Source organism: Salarias fasciatus, chromosome 1, assembly GCF_902148845.1.
Source record: "Salarias fasciatus chromosome 1, fSalaFa1.1, whole genome shotgun sequence".
Lineage (NCBI taxonomy): Eukaryota > Metazoa > Chordata > Actinopteri > Blenniiformes > Blenniidae > Salarias > Salarias fasciatus.
The window spans coordinates 26,006,100-26,031,150 of NC_043745.1; the positions used below are offsets into that span (position 1 = coordinate 26,006,100).

Sequence of the window (25,051 nt, forward strand, 5' to 3'; positions counted from 1 at the left end):
GTAAAATGACATGTGGTTCACTGTCCAGTTACGTTTATTACAGATTCAAAATCAAAGCAACTTGTAAACAAGGCATATATACACAATGAAGGCGCAGTGAAGAGGAGGCAGAGGACTTCAACTGCTTTGTACCATCATCCCAGAAACGATCCCATCAAAGGCCCTGAACAAGGAACAGCATGTTAGCACATGATTCTAACTTTCAAAGTAAATCTTTTAAGAGAACAAACTCACTTGGACTGAATGGGATCCCCAGGATTGTGGAATGGATTGCACATCACATCAGTGAAAGAATTATGCAGTTTCCTGAACATCTGCAAGGACAGAAAGAATTGAAGAAGTAAAGACAATTTCAGGTTCAGTTTGTGTCTGCATGTTCAGTACACCTGAAATGTTTTGTATAATGTGTCCAATCTGGGTTCAGTATTAACAGGACTTATGTTTATTTTCAAAGAATTTTAAAAAGGGTGTAAACTGAAGCTCAAGACTTTCCAAAGAAACTGCAGATAAAAATCCTTACACAAAGTCATAACAATCTGATCTGGTGAATGTTTTGGGTCATATTGGATCTACTGAATGTAAAACAGTTTTTACTGTGAACCAGTGGTTCCTGCCCATCCCGAGACCCCACTGATTGCTTCTGTTCAAACTATAGAGCCGATGTCTGATTCAAAACAGTCCAGTAAATCCAAAGGTCTGCTTTAAATTCTGCCAAGTGTTTTGGTTGTGTTATGGTTTTCATTAATTCAATGTTGAAAACCTCAGAGAAAACAAAATCTCCCAAGCTGGGAAGCACAGTTGATAAGGAATAATATTGAAACAAAAATATTACAACTTACACTTCTGATTTCATTGTCTCGTAATGATGTATTAGAGGAGTCCACAACAATTACAAACTTCACCTTGGAGTTGGTTACATAGCCATATCTATTTTACCAGGTTAAGGGTGTTTGGATTTCTGTCAACACATTAATGTCAAAATACAGAAAGATTCAGTTATTTACAAACTATGCCAACATTTTTTCATTAAACAGTTGTAGTACACATTGATTTTCGCGAGTCCTCCAAAGAAAGAAAGCTGAACATCGGCTCTGACTCCAGTGAATGAAGGAGTTTGACATGACCTGAAAACACACACTGGTAAAGGATACACTTTGTAGTCCTCGGTGGGGTAGAGCAGGCCCAGGTACAGCTCCCTCTGGTCTCCTATAGACTTCCCCACAGCGGAGATCTTCTCCTCCACCACATCCAGCGACGTGTGCACCGTGTAGTGAAACTTCAGCTCATTCTGGGTGGGCACACTCCGGATGTACAGAGGGTAGTTCTAGTGAAAAACGCAACACAAACTAGATCAAAGCAGAACATGAGAAGAGCCTACAAAAAAAGATGACCAAATATGCCAGAATCTGTCACTCCTGGCAGCAGAATCAAGCTAATGTGAGCTAGCAGCGCTAGTTTTACCGGGTCAGTAAGTGTAGACACGGAAACAGCTTAGCGACCACAGCAAAAATGCACAAATGGACCTGATCTTCATAAATAATGATAAACCAGGGTGTTGTTACCTCTTTTGCGATCACTGCTATGCACACCGCCATGTTGCTCTTCCTCCTCGAGCTGTCAGCTGCTGTCACGTGATGAGGCGCGTTTAGGACCGTCGGAAAATCCAGAACTGAGAGGCATTTACGACGTTCTCACTTATCGAACAAGGCCACTTTATATATGTTCGCTTCGCAAAATATCACTCTATTAATTATCCAATTTGGTTCTCTTCACAACAATTCAAGCCTTGACTTTATACAGAGGTTTCACCGTTGGGGGACATTTACTATTAGTCCCTGTACATAATAACAGTTTAGAGAAAAGTTAGTTTTTCCAAAGAAATCTTCATCAAACACAATTGAAGACTGTAATTTCATTAAAATGTAATTAAAAATTATTTCAAACTCGAGCAGACACCTATGCCTTTCTATGCGCAGAAACTGCGCTGAAGTGGTGCAGGAAGGTAAACAAACCACTTCCTGGATGGTCATGTGATCACACTGCAGACTGCCTGCGCTCCTGATGGCTGTGGCTGCCCTAACTCTCATTCTCTTCAGTGCTTTAATATGCTGTTCGGTGACAGAAAAGCTACACAATGGATCACCTCCAAATATTATCATAATGCTGATGGATGACGTAAGTTATTCTTTGTATTTTTTGTTGTGGTCGCATGAGTTTGTGTGTTGAGTTGGAGCTTCACATCACTTCCCTGATCATCGAATGACTGAGTGTAGAAGCCACACAGATCACACAGGTCTTTGTGTTTTCTCCTTCCCGAGTGCTTAGGACGTAGTAGGCATTTTCACTGAGGTATCATATGAAAAGTAGAGAAGAAGTCAGAAGTCTCATTGACCACCATAAATTAGATAAGTCATAATGATAGTAAATCCTTAAAGCAGGACAGACAGTAATAGTCTGTAATCAACCAGTGATGGCAGCTCTCTCAGTGTGTTTGCAGCGTTTAACGTCAGATGTGAAGTGATGCTATGGATATGGATATGGGGCTTGGAATTTTTTGGAACAATGATTTAACTATTACTTAATGTCACAAATATATTGATTGTCCTACTTGTGAAGTGATCAGGACTTTTCTTAATCACAGGCACATCTAGACATTCTGTACCACTTCATCTTATTCAGGGTTGCACTGTGCCAGTGCCAAATCCATCCAACTACGGGAGAGGTTAGGGTTAGGGTTAGGCTGAACAGACCACCAGTCCATCACAGGGCAAACGCAGAGATACAGATACCCACACCCACACCCACCAAGGTGCAAATTAGGATTGCCAGTTAACCTCACATGCTTGTTTTTGGACTGTGGGTGGAAACCAGAGTACCCGGAGGAAACCACCCCCACACACAGGGAGAACATGCAGACTCCACACAAGCAAGGGCGTGAACCACTGCTGTAAACCTGCATGCACAACTTCAAGCAAAACACATAGGCAGATTCACAGAGGTTTATTTGGAATGGAAACCTGCACACTGGCAGCCACATGTACATTTTAGTGGTGGTATGTATTTGTTGTAGGGCAGGTTTATTTTTGGAAGAGGCCACATGAGGAACTGGGAGCAAAACAAAGGGCTGAGACATATTGTATTATTAAACTCAGTCACTCAGTTCTGCTACATACCCTAATATAGAAGTGTGAATAAAAGCTGTATATTTGTATATGTGTTATAGGTGTGTATTGTTTTGTTTTTAAATGAGCAACTACTGTTCCTATTCTGTGTTATTTTTTTTTTTGCCATTTTTAAAATTACAAAAAGAGACTATTCCTTCAACACAGTGAGTTCTTCTCCACTTGAATATAGAAGTACTGTAAAATTTGTAGAACAATATAAAACCACCCTTTATATTCTGCATCAATCTTCGTTTACTTATATTAATTAAACAGGACTCAATAAGTTATTTAACATTGTTAACCAGCATAAACACATTAAAAAAAATCATCTCCCTTATGTAAAGTGAATTAAAGTTTGTCCTTAATATAAAACCAAAGCATGGAATAATTTCACTGATTTTTCATTGATTGATTACTCCTCATTGATCTGATCTGTTTCAGTCAGATCAAACCAAAGCGGCAGCTTGCCAGCTGACCATGCAGACGTCATTGTCTCAGTATTAGTTTACTCTCTGCATAAGCTGAAGTGAGATAAGACCCATAAAACTCTTGCAATTTCCTCAAACGTTATCATCCAGTTTATTGTGATAAAATAAAAATTACATATTGACAGTGTTAAAATTTGCATATTCATGGTAAATATATGTCAGTTTTGATTTTTGTTGTCAGAAATACATAAAAAAAAAACAGATTCGCCACTTTTAAAGTGCTCCAGTGAATGAAATTCCAAAATCAACTATTACTTTCCATGATAAGATGAATTGATGCTATCATCTGATGAGTCGTCTATGTCCAGCTGTGAATAAATCGTCAGTTTTAGGACAATGTACCCCTGGTAATAACCTGTCCTCTGCTCCTCAGATGGGCTGGGGGGACTTGGGGGTGTTTGGCCACCCCGCCAAAGAAACCCCGAATCTGGATGCCATGGCAGCTCAGGGCATGCTTCTCACAAACTTCTACACTGCCAACCCCCTCTGCTCCCCGTGTGAGTCAGCAGCGCCTGATGTTAACCAGCATTTCCTGTTTAGCAAGAATATTTATCTGTCATTATAAGATAGCTTTACTAAAAGTGACAAATGAGTCGCTTTCTTGAGATGCTTTCTTGTTTTTTACCTTGCTGGCATGTTAAAAGTTGAGAAAAGAACACTTTACATTTTAGTTCATGCCACTGATAAAGATATTGAGCAATTTTACTATATTAACAATCATTTCTTTTTTGTATATTTTTTAAATTTCAGTTGTGCATTTTTATCCATTATGCTCATCGAACTCCAATGATTCTGAAGGAGTTTATACATATCAGGGTTGTGGGACGATTTACACAGCAATTCATTTGCATAGAATTGAGGGATTTTCTTTGAGGCAGTATTATTATTGAAAGTATTTTCATATTCTGACTCATATATGTGAACAGAATGAAAGACAAACTTTTATCTTGACCTCTTCCAGTGTTCAGATTCCTGTTCATGACATGTTGAAACTTTAGCCTTATGAGATGATTTATGATTTTCATAATTAAATTTACCCTTTCATTGTATTTATCGTACATATAGGACTCTAAATATGAAATCAATGGTTGTAGTTTCCTGATGAGGTATTGTATTTGAAAATGTTTCTATTTCTTTTGCAGCATCTTATTTAAGCAATGTTATCAAAGTAATTACAAATTGAATAGTTTGATGATATATACAGTTTAAGTATATTTATTTGTTGTTTGTTGGAAGTTCAGAGTAACAGTATATCGTTGTCATGTTGTGTTTTCTGCAGCCAGAGCTGCTCTTCTGACCGGGAGACTGCCTGTAAGAAATGGCTTCTACACTACAAATGGTCATGCCAGAAATGGTACGTTTCCATAAATGTTCATCATACAGATCACTGTACTTGAAATGTATATAAAATGTGCTGTGTGCGTTAAAGTCAAACAGCTCAGTTGTATAATTTAAATATGTGGACTTTTCCTGCAGCATACACGCCGCAGGAGATAGTGGGAGGAATCTCCAAGGATGAGATTTTGTTGCCGGCGATGCTGAAGAAAAACGGCTACGTCAGCAAGATAGTGGGAAAATGGTGAGTTCTTATATCTCCATTTACAGGTTTCAGACATCATATGGTAGGCACATTCAGATTATTTAGTCAAGTAAAGTGAGACATACGTGTTTTTATTGTTTCACAGTTTTAAGTTTTCTGTAATTCACACAAATGATACATTAAGGAGAAGCATTTTTTTTTTCTCAATAGCTCCCTCCATCATTTTGACCACACCTCTCTTGCAATAACTTCAGCTGCTGCCTGTTTTTCTGTGCAGAAGAGGTGAAGAAATGCAATTCCAGAAATTGCGAACAGACTTTGTTAGTTTCAAATCAGACATGATGAGCACAGTGACATGTTATCTCTCCAGCTCAGTCTTCAGACATCTACAGGTTTACTGAACTGTGGTGAATAGAAAGTGCTTTTAGCAAAAAAAAAAAAAAAAAAAAGAAAAGAAAAAAAAGAAGAAAAATATGGATATTGAACTTTCAAAAATTGTGTGTCCAAGCTTGTAGGTGCAATTTTCTGAATTCCGAGATGCTAAATCACGGGAGCTGAGCCTTCAGTCGTGTTGATTTCAGTGTATGAATCCACTTTACTTGTCACAACAGGCACCTTGGCCACAGACCGGCGTACCTTCCTTTGGAGAATGGTTTTGATGAATGGTTTGGTGCACCAAACTGCCACTTTGGCCCTTACAACAGCAGCATCACACCCAACATCCCTGTCTACAACAACTCGGAGATGCTTGGCAGGTAGTATCACTCAGGAGCACTCAGATATACATAACGGCGCGCGCAAACAGGAGCTGGAAATCTATAAAAACCTTCTTTCCTCGTGACTCAGTGGAATCGTTGGGCTGTCTGCTCCTCTGGATGAGTTGAGTGTCTCTTTCCCTCTCTCTCTCTCTCTCTCTCTCCCCCCTCCTCCCTTCTTCCTCTGTACCAGCTGTGCTTGTGTATTCCATTTTCCGCCCATTTGTTTTCCCCAAAACAGCCATATGTGTATTCAGGGTCATTGGAACTGGCAGCCGGGCGTGTTTTTCGCTTAGCCGTGGGTTTAATCAACGCCGCATACCTGGGCCCCGGACAGACGTACACACACACACAGACACGCGCACACACAAAAAACACGCACACGCCCTCGAGAGACGGCAGGTTGCGTCGGCTGTGCGCGAGGACACCTGGAGGAAGTGAAGCGTAGGAAAGAGATGCCTGCCGCTGCTTCTGCGCTCGCCGCGCCACGCTTCAGCAGCACCTCATAACTGTTCCCTCTGCTCAGCCTCGCAGAGACTCCCCAAATATGTCTGTCGCCAAAATCTCCTGCAAACGCCGTCAACAACAGGGAAGTTTTCTTCTTATTTGTCTCACTGATGGTGTCGACGGCAGTTTCCATCACTGTAAATGGAATTTTTACGGTGCAGAAGATGCAGTCAGCTCATTGATGAAATCCGCCAATCGTCAATCTGAACCACTTAAAATTTACTTTTTCGGGCAGTAAACTTTGTAGTAGCAAAGATGTAGTTGATTTGCCTAATTTGCTTCTGTTTTCCAGATACTACGAAGAGTTTCCAATCAACGTGAAGACCGGCGAGTCAAACCTCACTCAGATTTTCTTGAAGGTAAATTAATCCTCACCTCAGATTTCAGTGTGTTTTTTTTGTCTGTATGAACATTTCTCCTTTCAAACTTAAATGATTCAACACATTTGGTTTCATCAAACATATTTGAAGTGTAAAATACTATATTACTCTGCACAAGAAGGAAAAATAGTTTTTTGCTTATCGAAACGACAACTGTCTTAGCAGATTAAAAGTGGGATTGAAGCCTCATTCTTTTCTCTGATCATTTCTGTTTCTTTTTAGCCAGCCGAAGTGGATCAAAGAGTTTTTTCACACCCTGACGCTCACGTCAGCTCTTCTTACTCTCTTTATTTAGAGTGTCCAAACCAGCACACAAAGATAAAAAGGTGTATTTTGGAGATGTAGTGAGTGCGACACCTTAAGGGAAGCACAGGCCTGTCAAGGGCTGATTTTCACGGCTCGCCTTTGGAGACTGTATCAGTATCAGCGAGTCTGGAAAGTCAAACTCAAGCCAAACATTTGAGTTCCAGTTTGTTTCTAGCTTTTAAATTGTGTTAGGATAATGAAAACAAATGCAGAAGTAGGCCGTTGGAATGTGACTTTTTATATTTGAAATTGTTGCCGTGTGCAGTTTTGCAGTTATCAGGAGGATTGTAAGACTGAGTCTCAGTTTCCAAATGAAAACTATTTAAAAGTTCCAAAATAAAAGCTACCATACAACAAATAAACTTTATACACAGATTAGAATAAATATGCAATTTCAGGTTTCTACTTTATCACAAATGGCTGGAACTAATCCAGTTTACCCATTACAGCCCTGCGATAATCCTCATTTACTGATGTGAGGATGCGTGTATTTGTTTTTTGTTTAAATTTCACAACATAAATGGAATATACAAAATTTATCTAAGGTTAATACAACTCTTAAATAGCAATACAGAGTGTGTGAGCCATGTTGCAAAATGATGCATCGTGCAGATTCAGCTGGACACGCTCATCATCAGACATTTCAAAAATATTACATCAGAAAAGAACTGATCAGAATAACATTATCACTGTAAGAAGTACAACACTGGAGGAGGACATATCTAGAAAAAAAACCCCAAATATCAATAAAATAAAAAGTTTACTCACAAGCAACAACTGCCTGCATGTTACTACTGAACAATAATCGCAATTTCTTCTGTATTTAATGTTTTTTCTTCAGCAGGATGAAAGTGAATGTTAGTGACCAACTAAGAACAAGCTTTAGTGGGACTTTTGATATCTATAATAATAACACCATAAGAGTTTCTTCCGCCTTTGTAGGAAGGACTTGAATTCATCCATCGGCAGACAAAAGCCCAGCAGCCTTTCTTTCTCTACTGGGCGCCTGACGCCACTCACACCCCTCTTTATGCCTCCAGAAGCTTCCTGGGGAAGAGCCAGCGAGGCCGGTATGTTTTATACCAGACTACTGACTCTCTGAATGCAGCATGTGCAGGTTGGATATGAATACATGTCTGAAGATGAAGGGTAATTATTCGCGTGTTGCAGTTATGGCGATGCGGTAATGGAGCTGGACTACAGCGTGGGTCAGATCTTGTCGTCGCTGCAGAGTCTGGGCATCGAAAAAAACACCTTTGTCTTCTTCACCTCGGACAACGGAGCAGCTTTGACGTCGAGGACAAATGGCATGAAATGCATAAACGATATTATATAACTATAACTATATATTATATTATCTGTTTTTGCATGCATGGTGTGCTGCATGTTTATTTTTGCGGATCTGATTCCTCAGGTGGCAGCAACGGGCCGTTCCTCTGTGGGAAGGAGACCACCTTTGAGGGGGGCATGAGGGAGCCCGCCATTGCCTGGTGGCCTGGAAACATCAAAGAAGGCACGGTATGAAAGCCTCAGTCATTTATTGCCTCTTCCTAAATAAAGCCTCCAAAAAAAACAAAATAAATAAAAAAAAAAAAAACAGTTGATCACTCAGTAAATCCCTGGGATGTTCTCTAGAGAAAACACTGAAGGATCCAGGGACTGTGTTTTTTAATTCCCATTGTTGCTTTCATATGTTCTGCCCATTAAATCAAACCAGCTGCTGAAATGTTCTCCGAAAAGCTGCAGGCAGTGTAAACTATTGTGAACCAGGTTGAGAGTAAAGGAATAATTATTTCACTAATCCCTTCTTTCAAACGATTGTTTGTTTTTGTTTAATTTGTGTATCATTTACCACTTTACATGCATGCATCCTGATCCACTGGCAACAGCTGCCAATTATTTGTGACTGCTCAACTTCTGTCACGAACTCCTGAAAGAAAACTGTGTCATTGGCCATAAAGCACACGGGTGCTTTTTTTTTTTTTTTCCTCTCTCAAATATTTTTGGATGGAATTAATGTCCCAACTCTCTCTTTTTACCCTCCCTATTCCCCAATTTAACCCCCACCTCCCTCCCCCCCCGGCCCCCCCACCCACACTGTGATCCCCTAAGCCTGTGCGTTCTGCAAATGACTTTTAATTGTATTAGGGGCAGCTGTGACACGGGGCTGTGACGCAGAGGGATTTTGTGGAGGAGCGAGCGGAGGCAGCAGTCTGCAGTAAGCCTTGCCCCTGGCTCATCTCACAGGGTTGTGCTGGGGCCTGATAGCACGGCGGAGTAGCGAGGGAGAGGGGGATTGGGAGCGTCTTAAGCGGCTAATCTGTTTGTGTGTTTGCTGAGGTTGGATTGAGCCGTAATGAGGACTTCAGTATCTGAATATGCCAGGCGCTCAGGATAAAGGAACGGGAGGGGCGGCGGCGGTGGTGGTAGGGAGGGGGGGGGCGGTTGGGGGTTGTGTGGAGGTGGGGAGGTGGGGGGGGGGGGGGGTGTTGCAAAGAAGGAAGCAAGGCAAGAAAAAAAAAAGTAAAAGAGGTGGCTGGTGTAGAAAAGAGAAAAGGAGTGCTAAAGACTTCCTGCACCTGTGCCGTGTTGACATTGACCTGTCTGTCTGTTTTTTGGTAAAAGTTGATTTCAGCACACTTTATACAGCTTCACTTCATACAAATCCTGAAATGTATCAATTTAACTGACTGGTGGTGAAGGTGTGCTGGAATGAGACGGCATGGCCACGTGCAGATTCAGCATCCTCGGCGCCCGAGGCGGGTTGAGGGGCCGCCGTGATGAGGACTGCAGGAACAAAGATGGAGAGGTGGGTGGGCTGTCAGGGCCCACAACATTGTTGAGCATCACAATCCCCTTTGTTGGGTTATCGGGCCGCAGACACACTGGCGGAGTGGCGGAGACGGGGATAGAAGCGCTGCCTGCTCAGATAACCCACATCACTGCTCAGAAAGAGCGCGAAAGAAAATGTGACATTAATAGAGAGTGATGACTCAGACGAAAAAAGGCAAGAATAAAGGGTGATTAAAAAAAGTTTTGTGTAGACAGCAAAGGGCGATAGAGCTAATAAAAGAAGGATTTAAAGGGTGGCAAAGTGTGAGATAAGTTTTTTTTTTTTTTTTTTTTCTGACAGACCTGTTTGAGTTTTAAAGTTCTGGATTTTTTCTTTCTTTTTTCTTTTTTTTTTTTTTTTTGGTTTTGCAAGTTATTACCAACTAAATGTCAGTGTGACATCTCCTCATGTCCTTTTGTCCCGTCTGCTCTAATGGTTTATGTGTGTGTGAAGGGAACTTTAAAAGGAAAAAAAAAAAAGGAGAGAATTGAAGAAATGAAGGAGGAAATCTGTTAGTGTTTGCGAGAGAGAAAGTGTCTGGATGTGCAGATAGATCATGGAAGGCGTTGCGGAGCCTTTTCTGTGGCGAGTTCTGTGGATACAGAAGAAAAGGGAATTCATTTCAGTGCTTAGGAGCCCGTGCGTGCGTGCGTGCGTGTGTGCGCCTGTGTGAGAGTGTCTGTGTTTCTGCGTGTGTGCCGGCTGCCGATAGGAGCACAGCGGCACATGGCGGTGCAGCTGCAGAGGGCTGATAGCGCTATCTGATTGTGAGCGTGCCGTCTCCCTCTAAGGCTCGCTCAGGAGAGAATGGAACGGAAGATCAAGGATGACAGCGAAAAAATGGCATTTTATCTGAAAATAGTTCAAAGTTTATAAATAAAATAAAGCTTTTCACTGGGACTGGGAGAAGGAGATAAAACACCAGCTCGCTCCAGCTCCAGCCGCCTGCTTGCCCGGGCCTTGTCCTCTCCCTACTTTATTTCCTCTGTTTCCGCCACCCTTTCCCTTCCTCCCCCTTTCCCTCCTAAAAACCTCATTTAAGAAATGAGTTTTATTAAAAAAAAAAAAAAATCCTGCATGCAGAGATTAGAGAGGAGACTGGCAACATGCGCCTGCCGCATGTGTGGCGAGCGTCCTGCCATGACTGTGCACTGTCAACGTGTCAAAGCACTTTGATTTCATTTGAGGACTGTCGTCATCCTGTGGTGAAAATAAGAAGCAGTGGTAAAGTTCAGCGAGCGTCTCAAAGATCAGCTGAAACCACGAATGCTGACTTCTTTTCCCGATGTCTCCAGGTGAGTCAGCAGCTGGCCAACGTCATGGACCTGTTCAGCACGTGCCTGTCCCTGGCCGGCATCAGCGCTCCCGATGACCGGGTCCTGGACGGACTTGACCTGACTCCAGTTCTCCTCAATCTCTCTCACTCGCTGGAAAACAGGTGAGAGCAAGCTTGTTGGAGTGTTTGTCAGAGGACAACATTTAAATTTCTCTGCCAGCCGCTGGCTTGTGAGTGTCTCCACCTCTCTCCAGGCGCCGGTCTAGCTGAAGCACGTCATTATATTTCACTTGCAAACCATCCATTCACCCATCGTTTGTGCCGCTTTACTCAGTAAAGTCACTCCCAGGGTTCTGGGGTGACGGGGCCCTTTTCAAATCCACTAAAGGCGAAGACAGGCTACACTCTGGACAGAGAGATGCATGGAAAAACACAGATCTTAACCTTCAGATGCATGTTTATAGACGTGTGGATGGAAACCAAAGGCCCTGCAGAAGACATAAGCACACAGAGGGAGAGCGTACCCTGTGGAGTTCAGATGAAGTCTCTGAGATGACAGTGTTTATCTAACTTGTGGATTCATTATTTGGAGCTCCATGGCCGATTGCTGTCACCCATAGAGGTTTATTTCTGTTTGTCAACAGCAGAAAAAAAAAATGTGTTTGTCAGACTTTAGCCAGACTGGAGAACAAACTCTGAGATAGATTATTGTATCAATGAGCTTTGTTTGGAAAGCTGCAGAGCACTTTGAGCTGATGGCGCCATTATATGAAACACTTCATTGTTGTGCAACTCCATGTTTCTCCAACTTTCTGCAGCAGAAATGCAGAGACAAGCATTGCACCGCTGATGATGGACCCACAACGATGTTTACTGGAACAAATCAGAATTTTCTTTTAAATGTGAGCATGCCAAACGATTTTTCCTGTGAAATCGTGAAAATAATGGTTATGTCTTCATCTTTCCATGTTCCGCAGGCCAATATTTTATTACCGCGGGAATGAGATGATGGCAGTGAGAGTCGGACAGTTCAAGGCCCACTACTGGACATGGACCAACTCAATGGAGGAGTTTAAACAGGTAAACCTCCTTCTCGGCACTTCGGCTCCGTCCCGTCTCCGTTTCCTCGCTCCTCCGTAAGCGGTGCCGCATCCTCCCTCTTTGTCTTCCCTAATCTGACTCAAACACACAAACACTTCGGCTGTTGTTGGTGTTATCTTGAGAATGGCTCATCAGTTGACTGCTGTGTACATCAGAGTGTAATGAATATTAATGAAGAGCCCCCACATCAGCGAACTTACATCATTCATCACCCAGTTGACTTGTTTGTTCAAACTCCACTGGAAAATTTTCCCCCCTATTTGCATATCGTTCCCTGCTTCTTCTTCTTCTTCTCCTGGTGGCATCATACAGCTCGCCCATAATTACATCAGCTGAGCGCACATCAAATATATCTGGATAGAGAAGAGGTCCGACACCTAAAGAGGCATGAGAGTGTGTTTTCCTCGCCTCTCTTTCTCTCCCTCTGTCCAGAGAGACGTGTCCACCTGTCCGCCCTTGGTGGCTATGCTTTTTTTCCTGTGATCCAGTTTGTTTTATGCCCCATCGGTCGCTTAAATTGCTCTCTCCTTCAGGGCCGCTGAATCAATAGCAGCCTCCTTTATCAACTCATGTGAACTGAAGTGGAACTTCACAAATAATGGCGTCTGATTGCCTGTGAGTTGCCTATCGATTGGTGTGTGCGTGCGTACGCGGAGGCGGGAGCGAGAAGACGAGGGAAAACATGCACATATATGTTTGATGCTCTGTGCAGACGCGCCTGTCTGTGCGGGCGTGTCATTGAGCGACTGTTGAGTTCCTTCGAGGTAAAGTTAAATCTCTATTTTGTCGTCACGGCTGCATCGGCGCATGGAGGACACATGATGGTTGAATTGCTCCACTGTTTTTTTTCTCGTGCATCCCATGATGCATTTCATAAACATAAAATCTGTAAATAGATAGCTTATGTTTTGTAAATCAGCTCCAGAAAGAAAAATATGTTTCAATTTAGTTTTTTCAGCTAAACAGATGAGATTAACCATTTCATCGTGACATTTTTATTTTCATACATCTGTTTTCCTGGCTGCTCCTCCGATTTGGTAATACTCTGAAATATAATTTACCTTTTTTTTTTTTTGTCCTGCGATGAAGAAATAAACAAGGGAAGATGTGTGTCTGTGAAGAAGAATGAAATTACAGGTTAATGGCTCGGCGACGCATCGCTCCGGCCCGGCTCCGTTCACGCCGCTCAGCCATGAGAAAAATGAGAAATTTCACAGGCTTAAATGGCTCCCATCAAACTCCGGCGAGGCGGCGCTGTGATGTTAATATTGAAAAATACAGTCTGGTGTGACGGTGGCTTTGTATCTGGATTACTGAGTAACCTAGATGATGAAAATGAGCTCAGTGACACTGAAAAAGAACTAGTTTATCAGACACCTGTTACATCTACTGCGGAAGCTTTTTGATGGCTCTTATCTATTAGAAATTGACCGAAATGATCTGTGCCATGATTGCTGTACTTTTGATTGTTGTCTATAAATAACTTGTTTGATCCGGATGCATTTCTGTATTTATTGATCTGTTTATTTGTTTATCTCATACGACACTTCATTAAATGGTGTTGTTGGGGGGGAAAAAAATTAGAGGGCGAGACCTGAAATGACGCCACTGGGAAAGATCATGTTCCAATCACAGGTTCTGACTTTGAGGACCGAAGCAACTTGTTGCTGGTGTTTGACTGAAATAATTCAGCAATGAAATTGTGCCAGGGCATTTAGAAGTTTATATTTTAGAACAAGTGTCTTGAATTAGATCATTATGTGTGAATATAGTTTATTGAATTGATTCAGATGTACCTGTGATGAAGGCTTCAGACATCAAAAGTCTTTCTCAGGTGTCATTCGGAAGCTTAACTCTGTATAACATTTATATTTAAGTATTTTTCAGCATTAATTTTAGTCATGGGTCATGAATCTCTGCTCTTTTAGGTTCTTCCAATTCATCTAAACTGTGCGTTTTGTTTTAGTGCTTCTCAACTGTAATGCTCACAACATGATAATAGTGAAGCTATTTAAAAAAAAATCACTTAGTCTTTAAAAATCTCACAGTGCAAGCAGAGTAAAGGATGATGAGCATAAATTAGTTAAAGTGATAAGATAAACAAGACGTAATATTAAAAACCTGAGCCATCAGATTCAAGATTTATTGTCATTTTGATGCTTTCACGTGTTCGTAAATGAAATGTGGAGGAAACTGTGGACTTTGCATGTTCTCTCTCTTGATATATTGTTGCAAATCAGTCCAAAGGCTAGGTGGTGACTGTATTTTGCCTGTAGGTGAGAATGTAGGTGTGTGTGAGCTGTAACCCATTCTTTGATAAAACTGTCAAAGAAGAATCTGTCAACCAAATCAAAATATAGATTTCCCCAGCAGTGAAAATGTTGGATTTCACGTAAGAGATTTCAGAAAGAGACACTAAATATTCCCTCTTTATAAAACTCCATCCTGCCACCTGTAGATCTCCTGCCTCTTATCATGTAATGACCACGGCAGCGATGTCCTGTGAGGTCCAGTCCGTCTCTCTGCTCCTCTGGGATGACTTCCCCCTACTTCTTTTTTTTTTTCCATCCTCTTCTGTATTTCTGAGCTGCTGTCTTCAAAAGACAGGAGGACATGCCTGGATCAGTGCGAGCTCCACCGGGTCGGGGGTTTCTATCCTCGCTCTTCTTTTTTTTCTCCTCTGTATGTATTTGGAGGTTCTCTGTGGAGCGACCTCCGAGGGGGGCAGCAGCACTGCCTTACAGACGAATGCTTTTCCAATATTAGTTGTGCTCATCAGAATGTGTGCGAGTGCGAGGGTTAGGAGTGTGTATGTGCGTGTGTGCTGAAGGAGGGGCAGATCTCCAGGGGGGTTCTGCAGGAGTGAGTGTGACTCAATCAGGCTGCGATCGCTGCCAGACTCCCCAGAATGGAGTCAGAGAGCGGGAGCGAAGGCATGGAGGGATGAGGAGGAGGAGGAGGAGGCTGCGAAAGTCCCTCGTATTATGCGAGTGACTTCCCTTCAAGATGTGCCAACAGTGGCTGCATAAATAACACAACAGATTGGAAAACAATATGCATATAGACCAAACCACATTGAGATTAGGCGTTCAGTACAATGAGGCAGGTGGCAGGAATCCTAAATCTAAACACTCGGAGCCTTTCAGCAGTTTTTCCTTTAAAGCTGTACACACAAATGAAAACAAAACATACAAAAAAAGTGGTGTTTACAGGTGTTTAAAATTACAATCTCCAAAATCATCAAATATAGAAGAGCGGAAACGGTGTAGCGCTCCATTCACTGTTTCTAAACGAAATACAGATCAGAATAGAGGCACGGGCCCCCTGCGGTTCTACTGATCACTCACAGCAACAACATCCTCAGTTTGAGTCCAGGGTGAAACTGCATGTTGTTCCTGTGCATCCATAAAGGTTTCTACTGTGACTGCAGTTTCTTCCCGCAAAAAAAAAAAACAACAAAAAACATGCATTTGAGTGATCCTGCATTGCACATAGTATAACGTATGGCTGTCTGTCTCTCTGTGTTTGCCCTGTGTTGGACCAGCAAACTGTTGAGTGGAGTAACTGTGTGACCCTTCAATGGAAGAAGTGGTTGAAAATGCATGAACAAGTATTAATATGATTCATTTTATTTTGGTTTGTATATTTTAATTCAGATGTTAGATAACAGCGAAACCGTGGACCTCAATTCAGACCTTTTTTTTCCCCCTTTTTGTTGGCTTCCTTTGTAGAGAAAAACTGACCTTTAATAATGAACTTCTGACATATTTGTTGCCAAAATGGGACAGTTCTGCTCTTTTCTGTTGAAGCTTAGTCTTGCACCAGAACACGTGAAGAAAGCAGTGACCTGAAACTGCCACAGGCTGAGTGGCGAGCTGTGTTTTCAGGAGATTCGCTTGAATTACTTTTATTGTGTACTTGCCCATTGGGTCATGTCTCGACCTTAAGTATGTGGGTCGTAGGTGTGAGTCCTGGTTGCTGCAGGAAGATCATCTGCTGTTAGTTTAAGCATGCTGAATGGAGCAAGTTAAGAAGATGTGGCGATTCCTGTACAAACGGAGCAGTTCAAATCACATCTTCACCTTCACTTACAGCGGGGCTCCTGACAGGTCGCTGCTTTTCAAGTGCACTTCGATGATTTATTTTGTGTTTCTCCTACAGGGTGTAAACTTCTGTGCTGGTCAGGATGTGCCAGGTGTGACCACCCACAATCAGACTGAATACACACTGCAGCCCATCATTTTCCACCTGGGACGGGACCCTGGAGAGAAGTTCCCTCTCAGGTCAGTTCACGGAAAAAGAGGACAAGTGCAAAACTGGAGCGAGGATGTGGAAAAGAGATGGAAAGGAGTGAGAGTGGAGAGGTTTCTTGGCTGAAGCACAGAATGTGTGTAAGATCAATGTGGATTCAGTGGCACGAAAAAGAAGGCGATGGATTGATCCACTCAGCTGGAGTATGCCTGATTACACCCTTTTCATTGTGATTGCAAACAGCTCCTTAAAGATCACTATCTGGCCCTAGGCCCTCCGGCGCCCTGCTTGCAGGTTAAAATTGCAAGATAAATTGTTCGGGTCTAAATTAAGAGTGAGTGCTGTTTAATGTGGGTTTCTGCCGCAGCCCCGAGGAGAGTTAAGAATCACTTAGAGCGCCGGACGCAGACTGCCAAGGCTGAAGAGAAAAATGGTGCGAGCATAGATGAATATCGCTGTTAATATTTGGTTTTAATGTACAGCTTTAATATGCTTTTTCTTTTTAATGAGAAAACTGAATCTAAACCTGACAAAATCTCTCATGCATTGAAATAATTTTTGACGAATTCAATGAGGCAACGTTCTCTTCACGCACTTGATCCTGAAACCTGCTGCACTGACCTTTCCTCTCTGTCGTCTGCAGCGACGCTTCTCTCACATCGCTCTGGCCTCATCTCCGGCTTTGCTTCCTTCTCCAGCTCCTTTCAGCTCTAGACTGAGATTGGATGATAAAACATTAATGTTGTTTTTCATTTGCCCACCTTTTAGCCTTGCTATTCACTTGGAAGAATAAAAAAAAGAAGCAAAAAAAAAAAAACCAATCAATATGCAGCCATGTGCTCTGCTGAGTGCTTCACACACACACACACACACACACACACACACACACACACGTCTTTACCACTGCAGAAAGAGGTCAGTGAGTTTGTCTCCAAGGTCACCTTTACACACAACTCTTTGACCCCCCCGCTGCGCACACACACACACACACACACACACACACACACACACACACACACACACACACACACACATACACACACACACACACGGCGTTCCTGCTGCATTATTCTTTCAGTTTGTGCCCATCTTCTCTCTTTCTTGTCCAAACTTTCAGACTTCCTTCTCCCTCGTTACCTTTTCTCTCTCCACTTACTGTTTTGCATCTCGCCTCTCTTCTCGCCACTCAGCTCTTGTCCCTCTGCATCCACTGGGACTATTCTCCTCCATCCTGGTAAACGTGCGTGTGTATGTGTGTGTGTTTTGTCCGTGTGCTCTTAGGTCCCCCAGCTGGACTGGCTGCCTGGCCATCATTAATCTCTGTCGGCACCTAAAGAGCCACTTAAGATGATGTAGGGCCTGTCTGCACACATACCTTCACTACTGTCGCAGGCTGTGATATAGCAGAGAGCGCACACACACACACACACACACACACACACAATCCCCAGCTCAGTTACAAAAGAAGGTGGTAAATAATATTATGAAGCAATCTAAAGGGGATTTTCATGGACTTTGGGGTTTGTGGTGAGGTTCCTGTGACTGGGGGCCTGGCTTCCACTGTGTCCGACGGAGGTTATCGATACAGCGGTGTTAAAGGATGAGAAGGCTTGGTCCAGCAGAGCGGGATGGAACTCAGAACTCCACGAGATTGAAACTACACCGGGCTCAACTAAGGCCTTTTGCTCCCTTTTACTTCCTGTCCGTTACCTAATGCCTCAAGATTAACACATCCTCCTTTCTCACCGCCCACCTCCGCTCTTTTCCCCGGAGCCCGTGGTCGTCCGTGGTGTAGTCCCAGCCTCGACACTGCAGGCAGCCCTGCACAGTCTGGCCTCATCTGCTGCCTGCCACCAAGCTCTTGTATCCCCAATCAATAGTCCTCACTGAAGTGCTCAATTTCCACCGGGGTGGAGAAGAAGGCGGAGGGGAGGGGCAGGCAGGACAGATGTATTTGATTGTCTCCTCAATTCCCCCACCTTCTGCTACTCTGTGTGTGTGTGGGTCTGTGTGTATGTGTGTGAGTGTGTGTGTGTGTGTTCCCGCAATAGTGTTATGAATCAGTAATCAGAGTGGTGACACACCTGAGCAATGCCCCCATCCCCCTTGGGTGCCATACATTATAAATCAAAAGACTCGATTTGCATACAGGCTGCTTATTATTCCAGATTTTGCCTCTACACTAGTAAGCTAAGGGTTATAATCATGATAATGAGCTGTGCTGACTGTGGGCTTTTCATTATTTGTTTGCAGAGGGGGCACAAACAAATGGTATTATTAGTTTTTGATTTAGAGGTCTGCACTGTGAGATTCTCAGTGCATCGACAAAACAATGGAAAACTTTTGCGTCTCGCGCAACTTTTTCAGTACATGGCGTGCTTTGTTTGCACACTTGCATGGAGAAATTGAATACTTACAGCAGTGATAAATCTCTCTTACATTTACTTCCATTAAGCCGCTTCATCACTTATCACAAAATGAATCGCTACAATCAGTAGCGGGCACAGATAGGAGGGGAGTGAAATATCCTTCCTGCTGATCAAGATCGGCCAAAAGCAGAATTTGTGATTTTAGATAACTAAAGCAATTTAATGGGAAAGTCTGATTTGTAACCGAGGGCAGTTATCTGGTTCTTCCCGCTATAAGTTAGGGTCACAATGCATGGATGGCAGGCTTATGACAAATGTGGCACACGAGGGAGAGAGACTAATTGCCGTCAGCACACTACCAGTCGAGTAATTGTGAGGGAAAGTAAAGACTGAGTATCAAGCAAAAGGAGCAGGTGCTGGCTGATGGAGGAAGCCTTGCTGCCCTGTGGGAGATCTGAGAGGGAGGGTAGGTGTGAGCTGGACAGGGCCCGGGGTTATTACTCTAATTGACACTTCACCTCACACACATGCACATGTTCCCCGGGGGCCAATCAGAGGGTTGGGTTTGCAGTGGAGGGAGGATGGAAGGCTGGCACAGGTGCTGCCGGCGAGTGTATCAGGGGTGTAATTGCACTGCTGATATTTGTCTATCCCTGTGTCACGCCACCAGACGCCCACTCCCCCCAACACACACACACACACACACATAACCCATTAACCCTACAGGTCCTATTGAGAGCAGCGTTCCTTTGAAAGCCTTCAGGGCCCCTGTGTTTTACACTCTGAATATAATAATGCACAGAGGTGCTGGCGCTCGCCGGTGTCCAACAGCAGTAATTGAGAGACAGGGGATGTGATGGGGGGGTTACACAGTTCACCCTGCTGAGTGCGCTTTCTCAAAGGATGCCGAGTGGACGGCCTGCGTGTGTTTATGATCCCCATCTGTTACTGAAGGTCAACACCGTTTCCCCAGACTGATCTCATGAGTTTCTTTGGAGTGCAAAAAGTGGATACATGGAGACATTATGATGTGAATATGCCCCCCCCCCCTTAAAAAAACAAAGAAAAGAAAAAGCAGTAAAGATTAAGATTTTCAAGATTGAAGAATTGTTACTTATCTTCTTTCTAGTTTCACCTGTTTTCAACATATTGCAAGATGTTTTGAGCTGGAATATCGACCTGGAAAAAGTAATGGAGGCTGAAATACGCATCGATCATGAGTAATTTAGTATAAATCAATCTGACTGACTGTGCTCATGTGCTTGCAGCGTTTTGACGAAGGAGTACCTGGATGCGCTGAGAAGCGTTTCTGCAGTAGTGGAGTATCACGAAAAGACTCTGGTGCCCGGCGTACCGCAGCTCAACATGTGTGACCAGGCAGTGATGGTAAGATTCACATCAGGCAAGCGTGTTGCACATGTCAGCATATAAAGAAGTTATTGGCTAAATTAAGACACTTTCATACTTGTTTTACATCAGGAGGAGAATTAATCAAAGTCGAAATAAATACATGTGATCTTGCTCTTTTTTTAGTTACATTTGAATATCAAATGAACTCATGAAAGCTCCCTGAATAAAGAAGCTACAGTACAGAAGACAAATAACCTCACTCTTTAGTAAATTTGGATTTAGTTTTGTTGTTTGTTGACTAATCTTCTCCCTAATGTGTTGCCTATTAGTTGATGTCCTGACCTTTAATCTCAGCCTCTCCTCCTCGATACTGCCTCGGTCTTTATTTAGAAAAGCTATTTTCGGATCAATTAAACCCGCCAAAAGGGAGCTGAGGCTTTGTCTCCTCCAGTCTTTAAATAAGCGCCTCTTCATATGTATCTGCGGTGCAGTACTGCCCCCTTGTGGCGCTGCAAGTTAACACAGCAGAGCCACAAGTCTCCATGTAAGAGCAACTTCATGTGTATCTTATGTCCTCTTAATCATAAAGACATTGTCGGTGTGTAATATTTATCACATACTCATGCATATTCACCTTTGTTGCGTTTTCCTATAACTTGTTTGAATTTCACAGCTGTTTATTTCAAGGCGTACTGGTAATTTTAAAAATGTGCATTTTTCAAAGTGTCCTGTGGTGAATATGCTCTGCCTCCATCCACAGTCAGCTGCGATCAGCTGCATCGCTGTTCCTGCTCTAAGCAGCTTAAAAGATGGATTGTTGAATGCAATTGCATTAAACTGATGTGAATGCAGCTTTAAGATCATCACAGGAGCATGTAATGAAAGGCATATTGTTGCAGGGATAAAAGCAAAATACATGTAATTTGAAGCATACAGGACAGGAAACAAAAATAATGCATTACAAGAAGTTAATAAGTAAATTATTTCATGACATTAATTCTTTAAATAATTGGTTTGGTAACTTAATGTTGTTGATGTGTTGTTGTGACTCTGTCTTTCAGAACTGGGCTCCTGCTGGCTGTGAGAAGCTGGGGAAATGTCTGGACGCACCCAAGTCTAAACCGTGGAAGTGTAGCTGGCCACACTGACACCAGAAGATGAAGAAACCTCAAAACGTGCCTTATTCTACAGATCTTTCTATTCTGTGAAATATACAGTATATATTTTTTCTATTGGACAAGATCAAGATATTCTTTAATGCAACTGTTTTGATTGCTGGACGTTGTAATAAGTCATGACAGTTTCAGCTTGAGATCATAAAAGAATGCGTTCATGAGAAAGGGATGTTGCCAAAATAATTTGAACAAATTTGTATTGTTAGATTCATTCAGTATTTTTTTTTTTACTGATAAAAGTTTATTTTAATAAAACGTATTTAAAAAAAACAGTGCAGACTGGAGGGAATTACTTCAAGAAAAAACATTTTTTGGTGTGTGTGTGTGTGTGTGTGTGTGTGTGCATGCGTGCGCGTTTTTCTATCCTTGTGGGGACCTTTTTCCAGTCCTAATGAGGGGAAACTGTTGTCTTGACCATGTTGTTGTTACTGAAAAAAAAAAAAAAGGTGCAAAGACATTTCTTTAGCATTAGGCATTGTTGTGGTTTGGGTTAGGGTTAGGATAAGGGTCAGGGTTAGGGGCTAGTAAATGCATTATGTCAATGAGTGTCCTCACAAGGATAGAAATACAAACCTGTGTGTGTGTTTTCCATAAACTGTATTGTGTATCGAGGCCAACAGCATATAAATAAATGCTCATATGGAATAAATACATTTTAATACCTTAAAATAAAATTTCAATTAAAATTGGTACATTAAAATTTTTGAAAAAAATAAACAACTTCTTCCTGTGGCTTCTCAGAGTGTGCTGGGTTAGATGATAATCTTGATTTCCTTTAGAGGTGTAAGTGTGCAGATGTTTTTGCATTTCCTTTCAGGTCGATGTGCCAACTAACAGCTTTTATAAAAAAAGAAAAAAAAAACATTGCACATGTTCACACTGACAGTTTCCGATGAAGCTGAAAGGAAATTGCATGTTTCAGGAAGCAGACTTGTGTGAGTTGTGTTTTGCAAATTAAATGGCACCACCATGTCAGGGAATCAAGATGAAAGGCCGGCCGTGGAAATGGACACTTCTTTCCTCAGATCCAGGAGAGGAATTGTAAAACTGGCCGAGATGGTAAGATTTATTCTAAGGACCATAACTTTGAACATTTGGCTTGTTCAGAAACTACTTCAATGTGATACCAGAGTCCTCCTTTTGTCAGAAAGAGGAAGAGAAACGGTTCAGCAGTGTCACACAGTTTCTCTTTAACTCACAAAGCTATCGTATTGAGTTTGTTGATGTGAGGGATCCACACTGTCCACAGTATTTTAGAAGTTGAAGCAGTGACTCATCTCACCTAATAACATTAGTAGAGTGTGTTCATTAATGTTGAAGGTGAAACAAGTTGTATGATTCCATGAGTAAATGACTGTGACAGCATGTAACAGTATTTCAATGCACACTTTTTATGCAGGATGCCTTTTTTTTAAGCTGACTTTGTGATGACTCTCTCCTCCTCCCACAGGGAACTCTTTTCGTGGCGTTTGTGTGTTTTGCTGTCGCCTGCCTGCCACAGCACATCGCGGCCACAGTTCTGGAGTTCTTCATCACCTTGTTCCTGCTGCTGCTCTACCTGCTCAGGCTCAACAAGCGGCTGACGCTCTTCTTCTGGCCGCTGGTTGTGAGTCACATTCCACGGCACAAACTCACAAAACTGCACAAAGTTGTACAAGAATTGAGAATGAGAAAGTGTTGCAATTTCCAGTTGTTTTTTTTCTCAAGAGTTTGTCTTTTCGTTTCTCCTAAGGATTTATTCAATTCAACCTTTGCTGCAGTCTACCTGATTGTCCTGGGCCTGATTGCTTTGACTACATATACTGTGACGGGTGTACTGGTTGGAGGGGTGAGAAGTGTTTCTTTCATCTGGAGTTGTGATGTTCGGTTGTTTGGGCCCGCTTTAATATATGGGACTTATTTCCCCACATGTACACCTCACTGGACAGCTTGAAGTAAATAATATGGAAGAGTTATCTTCTCTGGCTCTTTCTCTTACATATACAAACATTCATTAAGAGGACATCACATTGAATTATATTGGTTTAAGAGTTTCCCACTACATTGTCCTACAGCTGTTTTAGATATCATGTGCTTCATTACACCTGGATGTAAGCTTAACAAAGTATCTGCAGCACTTGATGATGAGGGATACATCTGATGAACAGTTTTCTTCAGAGATGAGAGGCTTTTCAAACAGTTTGTCCACAACCACTGCCCCCAACTCTCACATTAATTTGTACTTTGTCAGACATCGAGAAGGAACCAAACATCCTAATATTTTTTTTTCCACATAATAACACACCTTTATTAATCTTTTAATGCATTTTGTTACTTCTGCAACTGTTACACTGAAGCTTTTAATTTCTCATGAAAGTCTGGTGTAAAAATGTATATTTCAGTGAAATAAACGATTGTTTAACCATTTTAGTTTTTCATTTCTATTAGTACTTTTGTTCAAAATTCAAAAGATCCTGAAAAATCTCTCTAAAAGTAGTTTATGGCCTTCCTAAAGAAAGTCTGCCCCCACTGTGAAAGCCCAGTGTTCTGTACAGGACAGTGACCCTCCAGGACTGGATAACACCATCTAAACTTAATCAAGCCAGAGTGCTGGAGACGGCTTTCTATGTCCTGAAGCAGTGGGTGTCCTCATGCTGCGGCTGTGTCCAGATCGTTATCAGCACAGCATAAGTAGCCTCCAGCCATACGGACTGGAGCTCAGATTGAAATAATGCAGTGAAACGTGTTTATTCTGAGGCCTGCTTTCTGCTTTCAGGTAGCCTGTTTGATATCAGCTGCACTGCATGGTGTGGAGAGCTACACGCTTTTCAAGAACATCACCTTCAACAAATCAAGAAATGAAGCTGGACTCAACTAAACCACAAAGCAATCAATGGAAAGTGAACTACAGGGAATTTATTGGGTAACTTAGAACTAAATATTTATAGAATTTATTCCACATCTCTATTTCTGTTTTAGGTTCTGAGTATTCTGCATTTCAATTATTGCTATTAAAAACCCTTCCTCAATACTGATGATGGTTCTGTCCATTTCTGTGTATGTTGCTTCTGGACTTTTTAATTTCCTTTAGGGAAGTGGACCAAAGAGTTTAATCTTAACCAAACTTCCTCAGTGTGTCCAGTCTAAACAATGCACCCGCCACATGTTTTGTCCCATGCAAAGTGACAATTATTGGACACTGTAATGTGTTTTTGCAACATAGGATATTATTGTAGTGATGAAGTCTGACAGGTGCTGAAATTAAATCATAAGACTGAATTGAAATGAAACTTGGTATGCCTTTATCAACTAACTTTAATGAAAAATATTTGTTTCACTGTGAACTAATTTTCTTTACTAATGATTTTTTCTCAAAGTAAAAAGAAAAAAAGCTACTCCAATCCGGGCAAAAAGAATCATCACTGCTGTTTTTTTTTTCCTCTGGGTTGAATGAAATATGACTTTGAGCATAGTTAAGCCCAAGTTGAAGCATTCCACATTAAAAAGAAACGCCATAAACTCTGCACATTTTAACATTTGTGACAAATGTAACACAGCAACAATCAATAAAGCTTTT

At 42.1% G+C, this 25,051-nt stretch overlaps 3 protein-coding genes across 3 annotated transcripts; 2 read left to right on the top strand and 1 right to left on the bottom strand.

Annotated features, from left to right (window-relative positions):
• Nucleotides 1-16: 16 nt before the first annotated feature.
• On the bottom strand, nucleotides 17-1,936 carry trappc2l (trafficking protein particle complex subunit 2L). Its single transcript, XM_030095614.1, has 5 exons — nucleotides 1,563-1,936; nucleotides 1,152-1,324; nucleotides 840-927; nucleotides 235-314; nucleotides 17-163 (listed from the first exon to the last, which is right to left on the bottom strand). The coding sequence occupies exons 1-5, from the start codon at nucleotides 1,593-1,595 to the stop codon at nucleotides 118-120; spliced, it is 420 nt and encodes a 139-aa protein (XP_029951474.1). The 5' UTR covers nucleotides 1,596-1,936; the 3' UTR covers nucleotides 17-117.
• A 98-nt stretch (nucleotides 1,937-2,034) lies between these two features.
• galns (galactosamine (N-acetyl)-6-sulfatase) lies at nucleotides 2,035-21,767 on the top strand. Its single transcript, XM_030097974.1, has 14 exons — nucleotides 2,035-2,175; nucleotides 4,026-4,149; nucleotides 4,932-5,006; nucleotides 5,129-5,231; nucleotides 5,804-5,947; nucleotides 6,747-6,813; nucleotides 8,083-8,210; nucleotides 8,311-8,447; nucleotides 8,555-8,658; nucleotides 11,269-11,411; nucleotides 12,227-12,329; nucleotides 16,512-16,633; nucleotides 20,239-20,356; nucleotides 21,382-21,767. The coding sequence occupies exons 1-14, from the start codon at nucleotides 2,062-2,064 to the stop codon at nucleotides 21,466-21,468; spliced, it is 1,569 nt and encodes a 522-aa protein (XP_029953834.1). The 5' UTR covers nucleotides 2,035-2,061; the 3' UTR covers nucleotides 21,469-21,767.
• A 637-nt stretch (nucleotides 21,768-22,404) lies between these two features.
• cklf (chemokine like factor) lies at nucleotides 22,405-25,046 on the top strand. Its single transcript, XM_030099547.1, has 4 exons — nucleotides 22,405-22,554; nucleotides 22,946-23,101; nucleotides 23,228-23,323; nucleotides 24,251-25,046. The coding sequence occupies exons 1-4, from the start codon at nucleotides 22,465-22,467 to the stop codon at nucleotides 24,350-24,352; spliced, it is 444 nt and encodes a 147-aa protein (XP_029955407.1). The 5' UTR covers nucleotides 22,405-22,464; the 3' UTR covers nucleotides 24,353-25,046.
• Nucleotides 25,047-25,051: the final 5 nt, after the last annotated feature.